Source organism: Calypte anna, chromosome 4A, assembly GCF_003957555.1.
Source record: "Calypte anna isolate BGI_N300 chromosome 4A, bCalAnn1_v1.p, whole genome shotgun sequence".
Taxonomy (NCBI): Eukaryota; Metazoa; Chordata; class Aves; order Apodiformes; family Trochilidae; genus Calypte; species Calypte anna.
The window spans coordinates 34,286,871-34,305,014 of NC_044248.1; the positions used below are offsets into that span (position 1 = coordinate 34,286,871).

Sequence of the window (18,144 nt, forward strand, 5' to 3'; positions counted from 1 at the left end):
ATGGCAGCTGCTGGTATAATTATTGACCCAAATACACTGTGTGCTAAAAAAAAAAATTGAAAGACAACAAATAATCAGCACTTTTAACTTATGTTGTAAGTCCCTCAGTTCTGATCCCTTGGTCGTATTTCCTAAAGCACAAAGAAAAAAATTCACTTTTTAATTAAATGAATAAGAAAAATGAAATGAAAGTGGAAGTGACACAGCTAAGTAGAAGAAATCAGACTTTTATAATCATTCATTATGGATCACTTGTTCCTGCCAAATGTAATAATGCTGTTCCTTCTCTTCAAGCTGGATTTAATCCAAAGCAAGGACACTTTAGAGTTAGTACCCTGGAGCATTCACCCATCTGCACAATTTTTACCTTTGGTGTAAACCACTGGTGTTATATGTCTTACAGCAAGTACATTAAATGCTCTGTGTGTGTGTGTGTGTGTGTGTGTGTGTGTGTGTGAAGGGTGAAAATAAGGAAAGAAGACAAAAGATCAAGGAGGTGGCCCTACTAACCAAGAGTCCTGACACATCCTACCTGTTTTTTTCTGTAGTCTAGGCATTCTTTATTTCACATATCTTGAGCCTTATAAATAGACTCATAACCCTTTGCAGTATGCTGGTAACCAGCTGAAAAGGATTATACAGCTTAATTTGTTGCTATCAAATGAATGCCAGTGTAACAATTGGTTGTTACATTTGTTAGGTTTATGTGTATTTTACAATTCTAGTCAGAACACAATTATGTATCAAAACAGACCTTGATGTCTATGTTGTTTCAAACATAGAAAACGTAATACTTTTTATTTTGACAGTATAAAAAATAGCTATTATGAAGAGTGTTACTGTGTTGTCAGACTTTATACAAGAGAAGTTTTCTTTTTAATGCTGAATAAACAAGACCTGGGCAGAATTTTTTACTAGAGAAAAATGGTGTCTTAGGTGGAAGAAGTATTTTTTACACCTTTTTGATGTTTTGGGGGATTGTCCCAAGTCAGAAAGAAGTCCAGAGTTAATTTTGGCAGTGCTTTCTGGACATGATTTCAGAACTGATAATCATGTTTTAAATACTTAGGTACTGCAATCTGTGGGTTTTTTGTGTGCATGTACATAGAAAATTTCTCATTGAGTCATGCATTTTATATGGAAAAGTCATACAGTGATAAAATCTGAATTACCAGACTATATGGAAACCTAATTTTTAATTTTTCTATTTTCCTTTTTCATAAAACACCCTTCTTTTTAACAAACAACACTGGCTTTCCTTTCTCCCTCAGCTGAGAATTTGACTTGCATTTTAATCCAGTGTTAAATATTGCATGACTTCACTACCTGTTGTTGTAGTCCTTAATTTTTGTCTCAGCTTTATTTAAAGGTGCAACAACAGCATAAATAAGTGGTCAGCCCATTAATTCCTGCAGAGCAGCTGTAGCAATTCTTTTTAACAGCTGGTACAACTCTGACTAAACCAAGGAGTTAAACTTGCTTATCCAACAAGTCATCCTATAACCAATGAAGACTGCACAGACATTTCTGGAATATCTGTAAGCTGAAGATGATGCAGCTGAATTTCTGTTACATACCTGGAATACTTTCTGAAACGTTTAATGAAGAAATGAAAACACATGCTTTAAAGATAGTTTAAACAACAAAAAGAAAGGGACAGTGATCCCATAGTACAGAAAATAAAAGTAGGAATGAAACCAAATAATATAGGCCTCTGGTTACAAATGATTACATACGCATATAGGGATGTCTAAATATTACAGGAATTGTTTTTTCTAAGATGTGTATAGTTGAGTGTATATTTTAATGATAGTGCTATTAATATTGATATTGCATAGTTTTGCTAATAAGCAGATGAGTAGACAGTCTATGTATTTCTTTCATAAACATTTAATGTAGCCTTACAAAAAGTTACCCTCTGCAAATGGTTCCTTGTAATCTGCTTTTTTGCAACAGTAACATTGTGACTGAGGGCAGATCCCACACCTATAGCTGTGGGGCCCTGCATGTTCCCTTCCCTTTTTCTTGAGATGAAATACCTATTTGTTGAGATGCCTTGGAAACTTTTATTGTTGACATCTCTTCAGGACCAACATGGCATGATTAACAAATCCATGAACAAAGAAAGGTGATCTGATAGTTTATTGTACAGAGTTGGAGGTCTTGACTTCTGAACACTTTTGCTCTTCTTGTGTTTGCCTGGCTGCTTTGTGTGCTCTTTACATTTGCTGATCTAGTGGAAAATTAACTCATCAAGAAGAAAATAGAGGCTTTTCAGGTACCCTGCTTACTGGAGTCATAGCAAAGGTCACAGGCCTGACAAGTTCTACAGCCAGTTTAAGGAAAAACAGCCAGTTTAAGGAAAAGTTTGGAATCAAATGATTAGGGAGAAGAGGGGAGCTGCTGCTCTTCTCCTTTTGCCACTAGAATCTCCATGTCAGCTGGGGGACTGAACAGATCCCATGGAGATGTGTTACTATTTACTGAAACTGTTCAAGCTCACTTGGAATTACTTAACTCTTGCTGTTGGTTAGTCTGACCTACTGCTTGGGTTCCCCAGCAGGCAAAGTGTAGTTAAATGCCATACCATGAGTATTAAAATGCAGCCAGTCAAATTTGAGTATGCTTTCATTTCTCCACACACTTAGACTTGGATACAGGGATACTTAAACAGATAGAAGAATGAAAAATATCTAGTAGGTATGTTAATCTGATTTCCCCTTTGTTGATGTATTTGATATTTCATATGTTTTGCCATCTACTAGTGGATTTCTAGGAATGCTGTCTTAAGGAGTGAGAAGCAGCAGCTTTACTATCTTCCTTATCTTTATTTGTTTGAACATTTATAATTTTTCCAGTACAGGAGTGTCATACAAGTTGTATCATCTTCCACTGGTAGCTGCAAAAGGTGTCTCTTGCTTTTGCATGGCAAAAATTTTAAACTAGTTTTTTTATTAGGTAGCAACCTCTTTCATCTCAGTAATTATTAATGACCATGCCTCAATATAACTCCAAAGCTATAATAAGTAAGTGTCACCTGAGTCCCAAGTTAAGAAAATTTGAGTTTTCCTTCACTATGTTATTAAGCTTTGTTGCCAAAGGAAAGAAACCTTGTGCAGCTGAGATTGTCTGTCTTGAATGTCTTGACTAATTTTTACAGAATTTGACAGATAAAGATTACACAGGTTTTCAAGGTAACTGGAGGGTAGGTAGGAAAGGGAGAGGCTTACTTTTTCATGTATATACTGAGAAAGAAGTATACAGGGTGAGCATCTCCTGGTCAGACATCATTGAATCCTTGTGTAATTGGGTTGTGCTCTGACATAGAAACAGGTTCAGTTCATGTTTATTCCTTACCTTACACCAGAGTAGTTGTGTTAGTCGGAACTCAGTTATGCATAAAACCTGAAAAAGCTTTCAGAGTGATTCTTCAGTGTAGGTCCTCTCATGTTTTGGGACTGTATGGCCTTGCAGAATGTGTAATGTATGTAATTAAAGCACAATTTGAACTGGCATGTCAATCTCACCTGAAGCTAGGCTGCCTTCTTTCTGCTGCTCATGGTACTATTGGTCTACCCTTGGGCTGGTTTTTTCCCATGAAGTACAGAGAAAGGGTTTGCGTGTTTAGTAGTTCCACCCCTTTTGTATTCTATTCAAGTGCTGCACATTTTTTTGGGGGGGGGAATTCTGATCTTGTGAAATCAACATAATACTCCTTATAGGTTCCTTCCATACCCACTTCAGCAATCTGGGTCAGTATGTTTTCTTACACGGGCAGATATTTGTATTGGCTAAACTTGGATTGGATGGAGTCTCTTCAGAGCAGAGGTGTTTTTTTCTGTGCAGTACCACTAATACAAGTGCAGGTAGTTTAGTACAACGGTGCCTTGGTTCTACACAGCTTATTTGTTTGCCCTACAAAGCAGGCTAATGTGTAATGTATCATGGGAACTATTTGTCTGCTGGTATTAGAAATCTCTCACAGAAACAAACCTGGGACCACAGTTGCTATGTGAGGGTTACCAGTGCAGCACAGGCTGCCTTGCTTTGCTGACAAAATGGTTCTTGCTCCCTCTACACATGGGCAGGGACCAACATAGATATTAAGGAAACAATAAAGGTTGTGTGTAATATAGATTCTAGTGCATTCTACATAGTGCAGCTATGCAGAGTTTACTTAAAATGTTATTTAAGAAGTATATTATAAAATAGATTCAGATCATTGTTTTGAGGTGACTTTTAAAATGCTGCAGTGCTCTCATTTCTCCATTTGAGGGCAGCTGTTCACCGATGTTAAGAACTGTGGAAAAAAACAATCTGGGGTTCTGCTTTCTGCAATTTAATTGTTTTATAGTTGCAAGTATTTAACTTAGCCCGTTACAGGTCTCGTATTGTTCTATCATCATATTAAAATGCCAGGAGCTTATTTTTTCCCAGTAACATTAATATGCAAAGCAGTTGACAGCTCTAGGAGAAGATTCTATAAAGTTTGAGTAATCTGGTTTTCATTGTTGGGATAAATTTTTAAATTCATGCCTTAAAACTGTGGCCTCCCCGACTTAGTATACTGAATGTGATAGTTAATTTTGTAACATATTGTAGTTAACAGCTACTCTGATGCTGAATCACTTTCAATTACTCTGACTGGAAGATATAAAAATTATTATTGCTTACTATATGCTTTCATTTTACAAAGGCATCTTTTCACTGGACTGGACAAAAATGAAAGAAGAGTTTTCTGGATTCTTAAGTTTATAGTTAATAGTCCATGGCAATTACAAACTAGTATTTAAAAAGTCAAATTTCGTGACCATTTATGCATCTAAGTAAAGTGATTGGATATCAAATTTAATATTCTTATTAAAATGACAAGCAGGTATTTAAAAAGAGCATCATTGGAAAATAAGCCACATTTTATGTAGAAGCAGGATGTTAGAGAAATATATTGTGAAGCATTAAAGCTCAAATTTTCATAGTTTCATATTCATTTATGCATGTTATAACCTTATATGATATAAAAAATACATGCTTATCAAGATAAAAGCAACAGAATGGCTCTTTAAGTGTTACATTTAGAGCTTAAATTAGAAATATATGTGTAATAAATACAAAAGTAAGTTTTATCTACTATAAGCAATGTATTCCTGACACTTCTAAGATAACAAACCTTCTCCATTTTTGTCTTCCTGTTACACCCTCTGACTGCTTAAATGAGGCTGTTGTACTTTCAGGTTAGGAACTTTCATTTATGAAATGTTTATGGCTATACACCACAGCTTGGGGCCTCTAAACATTACTGTAAGGCAGTAGTATCTACAGCAACTAATGTGTAGCAAAAGCAGACTAAAAAGAAATCATGTTACATGGAAACAAAACTAGACCAGCAAGATATCATCTGTTTTAGTGCAAGCATTTTTTCTGGGAGGTGCTGATAAAGAAGGAGGAAAAGTGTAGGTATATATTTGAACTCAGCATTTTCTATATTGCTGTGTTAAGTGTGAAATCCAGCACTGTAATTTCATGAGTGACAGAGAAGTCCCCTATTCTGCTTTGACTTCACCCACTTACAAATTGGGCTACACTTGACTGTGAATATGATCATGATACTTCTTTTCAGCCAGAACTGTGTCCTTGCGGAATTACAGTAGAAAGTTTTCTAAGTTCCTGAGGAAAAACTAATGTACTATTTAGACTTTAATCCCAAACCACAAAAGAAGGTGGCTGACAACCAGAGCTTTTTTCTTTACAGAGGATGAGAATAACCTGTGACTGGACACTTGCACTGTGAATGGTGCTTGGAGAATGCCGTGCTTTATCTTGTCTGCTCCCCACTTGGATGGAAATCTGCAGATGGGCCAAGTTCTGTTCCTGTTCTCTATTTTGTTTATGAGCTAATATTAATTAAACATTTTAAAAATCGGGCTGGGGGGGTGTGAAGTAAGCCTATAAAATAGTAAGATGCTAAGCTTTGATATAAAAATAATAACTAATACTAGTGATCTGCCACACTGCCAAGTTTTTCCCTCAGCAATTGCACAGTGAAATGATCTTATAAAACTGTTTAATTTCTCTTAGTGCACACACACATTTCTGCATGCAATTAAATGAAATGTTGAGTACTTGTTAAACTAGAACCTGAGTTTAGCTTTTTGCAAAATACTGTATCTGATCTTGTGGTGTTACATACATACTATTCAAATCTCAAGTTATATTAACGTATAAACATTAGGGTACTTTCTTGAAGCTATTTGAGACAATGACCAGTACATCAAAAATGGAAAACGTTCACCTATTGCTTCTTTTAAAATGTTGTATCAATAGAAATGCATGAGTTTTTTTGTTTTTTTGAGTTTTTTTGGATGTGTTCAGTTATTCAAAGTATAAACAAAAGGCTACTCTTTCTCTCTCTTTGGACTACTTCAGTGAAATTTTCTTTGAGATCCTAAGATTGCATTCTAAAATCTTCCAATAAAGGAAAATCCTCATTTGTACTATAAAATAGAAAGTAATTCAGAAATAAGCTATAATTTTTGAAATGATTGTGCTGCTGTTGAGTACAGGATAATGGTAAACTGTGTTTTGGAGATCATAGGAAGCAGTATAGGGAGAGGAATGTAAAGAGTCTTTTAGATTAAAATCTGTCTAAATGTGCTTTAGAATGGCAAGTAAATGGAATGGTAGAATAAGAAAAAAACACAAAAATTATTGCATGGAAATACTGTGCTACCCAGCATTCTATAACAGCATTGCCATATGCAGCATCTGGTTTTGTTTGTGAGAGATATATTGTTATATGTGAATGCTTACTGCAATGTGTGTGTGTGTGTGTATATACATATTTTATTTTATTTTTTTTCCCCCATGAAAAGCACTCAGGCAAGTGTTTGGTCAGAGGAGGCCCTCTATGCAAGTGAGACTGCTTACAGATTGGCTTTTTGAAGGGGAAACAAAAGGCTAATACAGGTGTATTTTAATGCTGCCTTTTGTCAAGTTACAGTGTTGTGCTTTAAGCTTTAAAGCATTACTACACTCCATCTTTTGATTATACAGTTAATTATCTTTAAGTTGTGCATAAAGGCAGTTGTAAGATTTCTTAATGGTGTTTTGGACTGTACCAACTCAATTCATGCAAGGGCTTTCATAGCTCTCAATGTCTTTTGTCAGCGGTTTCCTAAGACATTTTCACAGGCTTTTGTCTCTTTCTACTTTTTTCCCCCCAGAAAAAAGGCTTTCAAAATTTTAATACATTTTTAAGAATTATATCCCAGTATAAGGATTGGAAAGTGATTGTGGGAGCTTAAAGGAAAGCTGATTGTCGGAAAGCTAATTTGATCAAGCAATTATTTAAAATTGAAGCAAACTAAATGTGGATAATCTGAATAATAGACATTACTGTTCTAGCTTTTTTTGGTGGAGTTAGAACATTTTTGCTGAAAGATGGCCCCCTTGTGAGGCTTGTGGCTAAGGTTGGGCAAACTTTCCCCCGCATCCCTCAAGATGCTCTTCTAGGAGGTAGGGCCCTTCTCCTTTCCATCAGTGTGATGGTTAGACCTGAGCAAGCCGGTACCCAAACCCATGGTAGTGAGCAGAAGACTGCTCCAGTGCCCTTGGATCCCTAGAGTGGAAGCCCCCACACCCTCCACAGATGTTGCTCTGCTCCCCCCAGCAGCAAGGAAGGGGGAGAGGTGCAGGCTGGGTACCTGCTTATAAGTATGGAGGGCCAGGAAGGAGCTCAATATTGTAGTGTAGGTGAAGATACAATGATAGCCACTGCTCTTATTAAATGAACAAATTTCAAGCCAATCTATTCATTTTAAGGGGATCTTCTCCTCTCCCCCCTAATGTATATATTTTTTCATTTTTGTTTTTTAACTTTTGGACTAAGCAATACATTGTGTTTGTGGAGAAGGTGGCTGGGAAATAGCAAAGCCCAAGTCAGCTGTTAAGTCACAAGCTGTCAGATTTTATTGACAGCCCTAGAAAAGTCTGCCTGGAGGGTGGTGGAGCTGATCCTGCAGGGACACTGTTCCTGTCTGAAGGTTGCAATCTCCTTGGATTCTCCTTCTTGAAAGCACAAGGCCAACTCATAACGAAATAAATAACAACGACAAGTTTTAAAATAATTCCTCCTTTAAAGCACAGGCATAAGCGGATGTGTCTGTTAAAGCTGCTGGCAGTCATGATTTTCTTCTTTTTCATTCTGTGGATCCCTTTTTGGAGAAGGACTCTTCTGACATTGCAGGGGAGGTCCACCAGCTGTTTGACTGGCAGGAGCAAACTGCCTGCCCCTTAGTAGTTTAATTCCTGTCTATACTAGGATAGCTTGCACTTGACTGAGCAGCAGACAGGTCAGGACACTTGGCAGAAGAAGGTTGAGAGGCAAAGGCAGCAGGCTGTGGGGAGCTGAATCACCGGTCCGAAACTTTCCTTTTACTTAAAAAAAAAAAAAAAGAAATAACACGCAACTTTAGAAACAAAGTTTTTTAGCAATGATCTTTCGTTATCAGTAGGCTTGTCAAAGTAAGAACGATAAAATGTCCAAACCTGGGAAAACTGCCATCAACCATGGCTTGGTTCCTGTCGATCTTAAAAGTGCCAAAGAGCCTTTACCACACCAAACAGTGATGAAGATATTTAGCATCAGCATCATTGCACAGGGCCTGCCCTTCTGCCGTAGGCGGGTAAGTGTAAAGGTCTTTAAAACCTGAATTTTCATTACTTGGCTTGCAGCTCTGTCATGGTGCATTCATTCCATGAGGAAATACTTATATCTGTATTATCTGTTCACTCAGGGTGTTATAGAAAAACCCTCGGGCCATTTGTTTCAGTAATTCTTGTACTTTTAATTAAACCTGTACTTGTTGGTTTAGTTATTACTTATTTAAAGGGACATGCCAGACGTTTTCATAGAACCACATAGATGACAAGTGCTGTACAAAATAGATGCATTCATGAATGTGTGTTTTGCTTTTATTCACTCTTTTAGGTGATAGTTTGGAGTAAAACCTATTGAATGCAGTCCAGAATTGTATCGGCATGTGTGACATGTTGGATACTAAAGTAGAGAATTTAGACATGTTACACTAGTTAATATTTAGACGTTTTCAGTAGGAATTCTTAAAATATTGTTTTAATACTTTTGTAACTTGGTAACGGAGATAACATTTTTGCTGTTACAGAAAATAAAAATAGCATGTTACTATGTGGAGGTTGCGATATAGTTTATATATAGACAATCCTAGCCTGACAAACTATCATGGGTGTTATGCTACAGCTTCAGGGACTATATGAATAAAGTAGCTCTTAAAGAACATTATATGAATTTCAACGAGGTCTTAAATTTTTTTCTCTTTATAATATAAAATTTTCAGTAAAAAGTGGGTGTTTTCAAAATCTACATCATGATTTTGTTACTCAGCTTGCATACTGAAGAGCTCATATTCTTTAAGATAAAATTAATTTTTCTTTATTACTCTTTGGAACTTTCATTAGTATAGTTATAAATAAGTTTATATATATAACTCCATAATGAAACTTTTGAGTTTTCTATTGCTAGGAATACTATTTCCCTGTATTGATACAAGTTTTAAAATTTATCTCAGCTTTTGTAGGTATGCTGATTTTCCTTTAATGTCAACATACTCCTTTTTAGTATATTTAAATCACAGATGAAATTTCAGTTTGACAAGATCACCATTGCAAACTTGATTTCTTTTTACTATGTTGCTTTGTAAATCTGAGAATGTTTCTTATATGTAAATGGTATAAGGCATGTGTTAAAAGCTAGCAATGTAAAATCCAACTGATAGCAATACAAAAATTAGAACATATATATATATACATATTACTTTATATTGGATCATGTGCATTTTAGTAAAGTATTTTTTCTGAAATTAGATATTACACGTGTTTGCTGAATATTGAATAGGAACATTTCTTAAGGTTGGAAGTGAAAAAATAGCCTATATTTTAATAGATGTATTCAAACTTTTATGATTTGAGAACTATTTGCATGAAGATAAATGTTTAGAGTATGTTTGGATTATTTTAGTTCCTTTAACATGGATAAAGCATAAGGTGATCACACGTTAACTTGCCACAAATATGAAAAAAGTAATTCTAGAACCATTTTTCTGAAAATTTTGCATTTTTCCAAAATGACCAAAATTTATCTATGCTGCCATGTTCTACAATCAGTTTATAGGTCTAGGAAGGTTTAAGAAGCTGTTCAACGTGCACTTTTAAGCATTAGGACTAAGGAAGAGATTAAGAAATGCTGTAATATGTTTTACCAAGTAAGCTATTAACAATCTATTTAAGTTTATGTTCTGAAACTAATAAATCTCAATATGATCGCTGCTGATAGTGGAAAAGATTAGAGCTCCACGTTTAGTCTCATGCCTTGCAATACCCTAAGCCTGCATGTAACTCAGAACGATTGCCATATTGGGTTTCTTCCATGCTAACACACATAGGTTGTATAATAATATCTGCATTTTCATCTCTACATATTAAAAAAAGAATTGCCACAACAAAAACCCCATCTAATATTGGGTACCTGCAGAGGGGAGAATAAGTACTTTGGATATGTAGATTTATCTTGTTATTAAACATAGCAACCAAAAAAGTATTTTCATGTAAAATATGAGTTCTGCCACAGTCTTCACCAATATGCAATTCTTAGATTCATTTTTATAAAGTTCTGCTTTTAATTTAATAGGTAATGCATTGATTTTTTAGGCTAATTCTCATATCTGAACTTGATGTGCAGGAGCTAGTTTGTTTCCAAGTTATTGAGTTGGTAATATGTCAATACCAACTCCTTTCTGGCAAGTGTATGATTGAGCCATTCAAACACTGATCTTACTTAAAGATCATCGAGCTTCTCCTTATTTGAACTCATTTCTTCCCCTCCTTAATTGTACATTAAACCAAGCAAAACATCTTTAAAATTTGTACTATGATCCTTGAGAGTGAAAGACTTCCGCTACGAGAGCTGACAATTCATAGCTTCTGCATCCTCTGCATTAGTTATATTGGGCTTCTATCAAGAAGTGCACTATAAATGGGCACAGGACTTAACAGTTTGCCATTATGCATTTTGTCAATTTGTTCATCTAGTTAAAACACTTGTCAGCAATACTACTAATCTGAATCCAGTTAAAAATAGTATTACTTAGAATTCTTTGTGTAGCACATGAGTGTAAGTAGTGCATAGCTCTGAAAGTACTGTACTTACACAACAAAGGTTTTTATTCCTTCAAAGCTGTCACTGAAACCACTAATGCACTATTGTCAAATGTAGACATAGCCGTGGTGCTCTTCAGCCATTAACATATCTTTTGTAGGTACTGAAGTAGATTTTGCAATATAATTTGAAGCAGCAATGAATACCTTTCAACTAGTACACCCTTCAGCTATCAGATATCACTTAGCTCTTCAGGGCGATGTAACTGCAGCTGATCAGTGAACACACTCACCAGATAGTCACGCATATCACATATGTTCTGAAATCAAGTGCTGTATTTTGTTTGCCATGGTAAATACTAGTTGAGAAAACACTGCTCTCTTAATTTAACTGTGATTTTGTTGTTGTTGTTGTTCTTTAAACTGGTCTGAAACCACTAACAATAGTAGTGTTTTCCCTTATGAATTACAATTCTTAACTATTTCAAAAGCTGTAGTTAAAAAATATATTTCTTCTCTCTTTAGTTTTCCTTTGGTTGACTGAAAATTCCAGTACTTGTCTTTCTTGGAGGCTATTGAATATATGCTTTTAAAGAGTGCTAATAAGCTGGAGAATTTGTTCAAGTGACTTGTGCACTTGCAGCACTCTTTCATTTCAAGTGGCTTAAGTAGTGCTGAATTGCTATAAATCAGGGGTTTCTGTGTGCACCCTGTGGTATTCCAAGCTAGAAAAGCCAAGATAATAACAAAGTGCCCAGATTCTCAGAAACATTGAAAGATTCTGCTATGCTGAGCTGTTCTGTGAGTGTAGTTTTGCTATATGTGTTTCACGCTTAAAATGTATCCAACCAAATTTTGGCAATTTGCCAACTTAGCTCATGAGTGGAATGCTTCCCTATGTAATATGTTCTTGTGTGTTAGCACTTAAATGTTTTATCCTCTGTTCCCCTAATTTATAGAGCAGCCTGTGTTTCTTTAAACATAAGAGCGGCCGCTGGTCGAACCCATTATACACAGTATCCATCCCGTATTTACTGCAGTAGAGCACTTGGAATGAGTCTCTGGTTCCTCTTCCTTCTTCTGATTGACTACTATGCTAATGAAGTTTTTGATATACTAATGCCTTATGCATAAACAGCTTCACTTATTTGCAGGAAATTGCATGATGGCCACTAATGGTAAGAAGCCTTTTTGAGGGGCTGTCAGAAATTGCTTTCTTTCAAAGCTGATTTAGCCTTTACTTCAAATTCCCTTGTTTGTGTTAGAATTTGTTATCTGAATGGAAGTACAGATTAATCAGCTAATATCTGAAAGGATACAAAGGAAGTTTGTCCCCTTTTGCTTGTTTCTCATAAAGGAGTGTGTCCATTTTTTAGCGTATCCAGATACTCACAGTAAAGGCAACCTAATACTAAAAACTTTTATTGTGTTTTCTTTCATTATTTTTTGAAGTCTTCAGGATGAAAATGAAGTACTTCAGTGATCCAGCAGAAGGAATTTAACTGAAAAGGCAGATGGGTTTAAGTGGAGGGAAAGGAATACTGAAAAGTTAGAGAAATGAGCAAGAATAAGTCTTTTCTAATACTGCCTAGAGTGTATCTTCTTTTAAATGATTAATAATCTCGAGTTATGAACTATTTCCTTTTAAATATATGCAGTATCTCCTCTCTGAATCTACTTTCTCTGTGCCTTTTATCTTCTCTCCCAAGGTAAATAAGATCTTCCTGTATGAGGTGATAGCCTTGAAGAAAAGCAGTGTGTTTTTTATTGTCTCAGTGTGGAATGCGGAGGCAGTGTAAAAATAATTTTCTTTATCCTTTTTTCTTTCTTTCTGCAATTACCACTTTAATTTTGTTTGTAAACTGGTTGACTTTTTTGTCAGATCAAATGAAGATGGGGTGGTTCAACCTGACTCAGCTGAAGAGCCTTGTGATTTCCCAGGCCATGCTTACAAAAGGCTTGCCAAGTGGTGCCAAAATTCAAAAATCTCAGGCAGAAGTAGGCTTCTGTCTACCCTCCCCTTCTGTGGGATGTTACAGACACTGGGCTTAAGATAGGCATTTGTAGGAGGGAACACTTAGTTTGCTGTTCAAACAGCTGTTCCCTGTGTCCCTTGGAAAAAAGAAAATTGCTGGCTAAACTGCATACCCAGTCCATCCTTCTCTACTGAGTCAAAAATATGCAGACCATTCCCAACAATTTTTTTCTTTTTTCTTTTTCCCACCAAACCTCTGCTGCAGCACATGACACACCATACCACTACCTAGGACTATGTTTTCAGAATATTCAGTGATCCTTTCTGTGACCATACTGACTCTAAAAACACTTTTGCATTTAAATTGTTCTACTTATTTCTCACCAAGTTAAAAGCAGCAATTGGAAACTGATATGTATTTAATGCTAGCTAAAATGTTGTTTTGTGTGGTTTCGATGCATTTAAAGCTTCCATTTCTGGTGCAAGAGGCAGTGCTGTCTGCTACATACTGATGCACAGGTAGGGATGCTAAAAGCCTGTTAGGAGGATTCTGCAGTCAGTCACTTCCCTTCAGGAGGTGTCAGAAGGAAGGTTGTCTGGGCAATTTTACTCTTTTGTGCCCAATTGTTTAGATGCCTTTCGAAACCTCTCCTGTTATTCAGGTGAAGGTGAATGTGACTGATTTTGTGAACGCTTTTTCCCTCCTTAAAGTCTGTCTGGCTTATTGTCTCAAACTGTGGAGTTTATAGCATCCAGCAGAAGAAAAAATGGAATGGGAGACAGCAGTGATGCCATAAACTGACCCAGCTGCCTCTTTGCTGATTGATCATGCCAGAGAGGAATTCATGAAATGTGTAATTAAATACTTTATTTATTGCTTTGAAATGTGATTGCCTTAAGCGTGAATCTTCTTTTTTTGCTTTTTGCAGTCCCTTGTATCACTAAGTAAACACTTTTTGTCCTTCTGTAACAAATGAAGCCATTTTAATTTCCTGAACATAAATTTTTCAGGTATGGGAAAAGGATCCTTTGTGAAGAAATAATGCTCTGTTGTGTCATGACTACCACTTAAAACAGAAAAAAAAAAAAAAGAAGCTAAATTAGTTTTAACAGGCAGTCTTTGTTCTGGCATTCCCCAGATTTTTAGTGGAAGTTGAACTGAACTAGAATGAAACCCAGACAAGTTAAAAGCAGGCTGTGGCATTAGCATCTTGCTCTTGCATCTCTGCTGACTGATTGTCGTTCCTTATGTGATGAACCATAACTGTCAGGGAATGATGGCACTGCTGCTTTCAATAGTTCCACTTCTGCTAAAAGTGGACCTCTTTTTCCTCTCTCCCTCTCTCACTCTTTGCCCTCTTTCCAGCTCCTGATGCTGCTATTTATCTTCGTTCTGTGATAAAATGGAGACTACAGTTTTGCATAGGGACAGTAGCAGTATCTTTCCAAATTCTCTTCGGGTATTTTATAATACTAATCTCAGTTGTTTGAAAAGGCAAGATAAGAGCACTGGAATTGATGCGAATTTTCCCTTTTTTTATTGTTAATCAAGGAAGTCTGTACTTTTCATTTGTTGTGTTCCTTAAAGTACTTTTTCAGTAACCGGTTTGATTGCAAGGTTTCTTGGTAAGAGGACTGAAAAGGTTGCAGATCATTTGCATAGTGATGTGCACTTTTAAACATATTTCAGAAGAACTTACTTGCTTCTCTATTCAGATTATAATTGCAAACTGTACTACACTGTAAAATTTGTTTTATAGATCATATTGTAATATATCACAAGACCACCAAAGATCCACTGACTGTAAACTGGTAGATAAAGGGGGGAGAGAAGAATGAGTTTAAATGCATAATTGTTACTAGAAGTCTTAATATATCCTTCTATATATGTTCTTCCCTTATGAATTATCAGAGTTTAGCAAGACTTCCCTAACTCAACTCAACATATCAAAGGAACTCATAGCACTTGGTAAATGCTAATGTATTAAATATCTTTGTGACCTGGGGAAACGTTTTTGTTTTACAGGGATCAGTACAATAATGTGGCAAAGACAGCAAATGTTTTGTGCTGTAATTAGTGAAACATGCTTCTTTCTCCCCTCTCTGTTTCACATTGTTCATTATTTAATAGTCTACTAAGCTTTTATGTGCTGCATTGTTTTGCATATGCAAGGTAGTTGAATTCTATTTGTAAACTGTGAGAAAAAGGCACCTTGTATCTAGAAGACTCAGGTAGAAAACTTATTTTTGGAATCTTTAATATGTAAATAGATGAAAAATTGAGATCAGATATTTTAATATATACCTTCCAATGGAATTTCTAGAATTTATTTGGCTCCAGCTTCTGTAGCCAGCATATATTTCAGCTTACAATGTAGCTAGTGTCTATTGGAGGTAACCCCTTGGAGCTTGCTGCATTTACCTGGTTGCATGTGAGATCGTTTGTCATTCCTTAGATGCCTGGAGTTGTCTGTTCAGACATGGGTTTAAAAAACATACTTTTGTTTGCAAATTTTACTGTTTGTGTTATAATAATGTTGTGGTAAATGCTGTCTATTACTATTTATATGATGATAATGTTGTCCTAAATGCTGTATGCAAAAGAGAGCTTAGTGCTTGAAGAACTGAAAGGCAGAAGACAAAATGGAAATAGAAAGGTAATGATTGCTAGCCGCTAGAAACAGAAAATTGTTTCTTGGCCTGTAGGTCTGTAGATGAGACTACACTGCTCTCTTTCTGACAAAACTCTTGCAAGAGAATTTTGCTTCGTGAAAATTGAAAAAGAACAGCCAAGGAGGTGCTACAAAGGCATTTTTGGTATGTTTTAGTGCCATTTCTTTTCTGACTTACCCCGTGTTTCGGTTACTACTGTACTTGCACACTTAAGAATTTGTTGCTCTAAGTCAATCTACATAATGCAGTGTTCTGTAAGTACAAATGGCAGTCTCTTTCAAAGCACATTGCTATTAATAAACCCTAACACAAGATTACTTCTCATGATAACAGCAGCAGCTGGCAAGAATGTTTGCAATTTTAACATATTTGCAGCACTACTACATTCCATCTTGCATTTCTCCTGTGGTTTGTTGTCAGTGAAATTTCAGACTGAATTCTTACCATGAATTTCTTCCTTGCCTTGCAGTCTTCTCTTCTTTTGACCCCCCCTTCCTCAAATCCTGTCTAGATACCAAGATACCAAAGAAGTTCTCTACTGTCTAGTGTCTATTCTGTCCACATAGCTTTTCTGAAGCATTGCTTTTTTTCTTCCCTTCCTTTTTACACCCACAGTGTTCCTGTCCTCTGCATCTCTGCTTATGCTCTGAGCAGCACTGGGAGCCCCTTCCTGCCCACACACCTCCTTTAATGAATCAAGGAACTCTCTGTAGCTGGCTAGTCTGGTATTTCCTAATTGAACCAGATAAACCCCCAGAAGAAATGTATAAAATGTATTTTAGTACAAGAGATGTTGCTGCAGCATCTATTAATTAATTTTAAAAATACATGTGTTTAGGTTCAAGTGTAAAAAATTACGTATTAGAATGCTACTTGTCAATCATTTTCCATTTCTTAGCCTTGCTATGTTATGTCTAAACATATAAACTCTCATAGTTGGTACCAATTTTCTTCTCTTGAATAGCATCCAGAATAGATGCTTGTGCACCTTTCTTTTTTTGAGGAATATGTTTGTACTAGTAAGAATAATCTTCCATTTGTTTATGTATTAGACATGTAAGTTTGCCTCTCCTTTGCATTTTCCAATCATGCTGATGCAAGAAATATGTAAAATTTTTTAATAGACACTGCACATGGCAAAAACCTAACCATACAAATTTTAAAATGACACATTTATATCGTGGCATAAAATTCCTTCTGATAGAAATTGTTAGTTTCCTCATCATGTTTGAAATTCCATTATGTTGAGGTCACTTTCCACTACAAAAATTTGACACTAATTGCAATTAATGTGAAGCCTGAAATTAATTTCCAGATTTATTAAGGACATATATCCATAGCAGCACTCCTTTGCTTTAGGAAGAAAATGGATTAGGATCGTAACAGCAACTATTTTGGTTGGTGCCTGATTTGAATGTAATATTATGTGGATCAAAACAGCAAAGAGATTAATTTTAGCGATTGTTGATGTTTTTCATGAAACCCCTCATGGGGTTTAGAGCAAGTTTGATATAATTTTGTCGGAATTATTTGACATCATTGTAAAATAATTTCTTTTAGTTTCTTCTCTGCATGGGGGAAAGATTCAGCGTGGGGGAAAATTTCAGTGAGTTGTAACCATTCCCTCCCGGACGAAGAGGAGGCAGCTTGAACCTCCTGATTCCAAGCTGTGTGAGTGATCGTGGGTTTCCATGAGATCTGCTGGCATAACTAAAGTTAGCTTTCCACATGTCCTGCATATGGCGCTGCCTTCCTGAGTGAAATTTCTTTGGAGCATCCGATTAACGTGGATCGGTTTCTGGACCTGGCACTACCTCGGTTTGTTACATCTGTTCAACCTGTCTTCCTTGGTTTGTCCTGTGCATTCCCATGAAGGGTTGCATCCAGATGTCTTCTCATTTTAGTGCCTTACATAAAATGAATGCAGCTGTCTTGCAGGCACAGTACTAAGCCCTGCGCCAGTCTTGAGATTTCTGGGAAGGCATCCAAACTTCTGAGAGGGTCAAGAGGAAATAGTTTCCTGTTCTGAAGTGCTGGCCCATTTTAATTTGGGCACGCAAATGAATGTTTTAAATGTCCAGAAATACTGCACATCTCTCTGTTTATGGCCATGTTTAGCAGGTCCAGGCTTACTTTTCTTGAATTAGGAAGTGCTTGAGTCAGAAGTGACCTATTCTTTCTGGTGTGTGCAGAAGGTAAATGTTTGAAGACATCCAAGGCAGCCTCAGGGCAATAATTAATTCCTGAAACATGGTAACGAGGAGAAGCAGCTGTGGAAACCTTCTGCACACACTGCACACACTCCCACC

General features: G+C 36.3%; 1 protein-coding gene across 2 annotated transcripts in view; it reads left to right on the plus strand.

The window, feature by feature from the left end:
- Positions 1-18,144, plus strand: part of FBXW7 (F-box and WD repeat domain containing 7) — a 178,529-nt gene that overhangs the window by 88,635 nt on the left and 71,750 nt on the right. Inside the window, exon 1 of one of the 2 annotated variants that reach the window (XM_008493783.2) lies at positions 8,345-8,681. The exons of the other annotated variant lie outside the window; for it this stretch is intronic. Coding sequence (XP_008492005.2) covers positions 8,535-8,681 — 147 coding nt within the window. The 5' untranslated portion in view covers positions 8,345-8,534. Of the gene's footprint in view, positions 1-8,344; positions 8,682-18,144 lie in introns of those variants that run through there. 2 annotated transcript variants of the gene reach the window in all.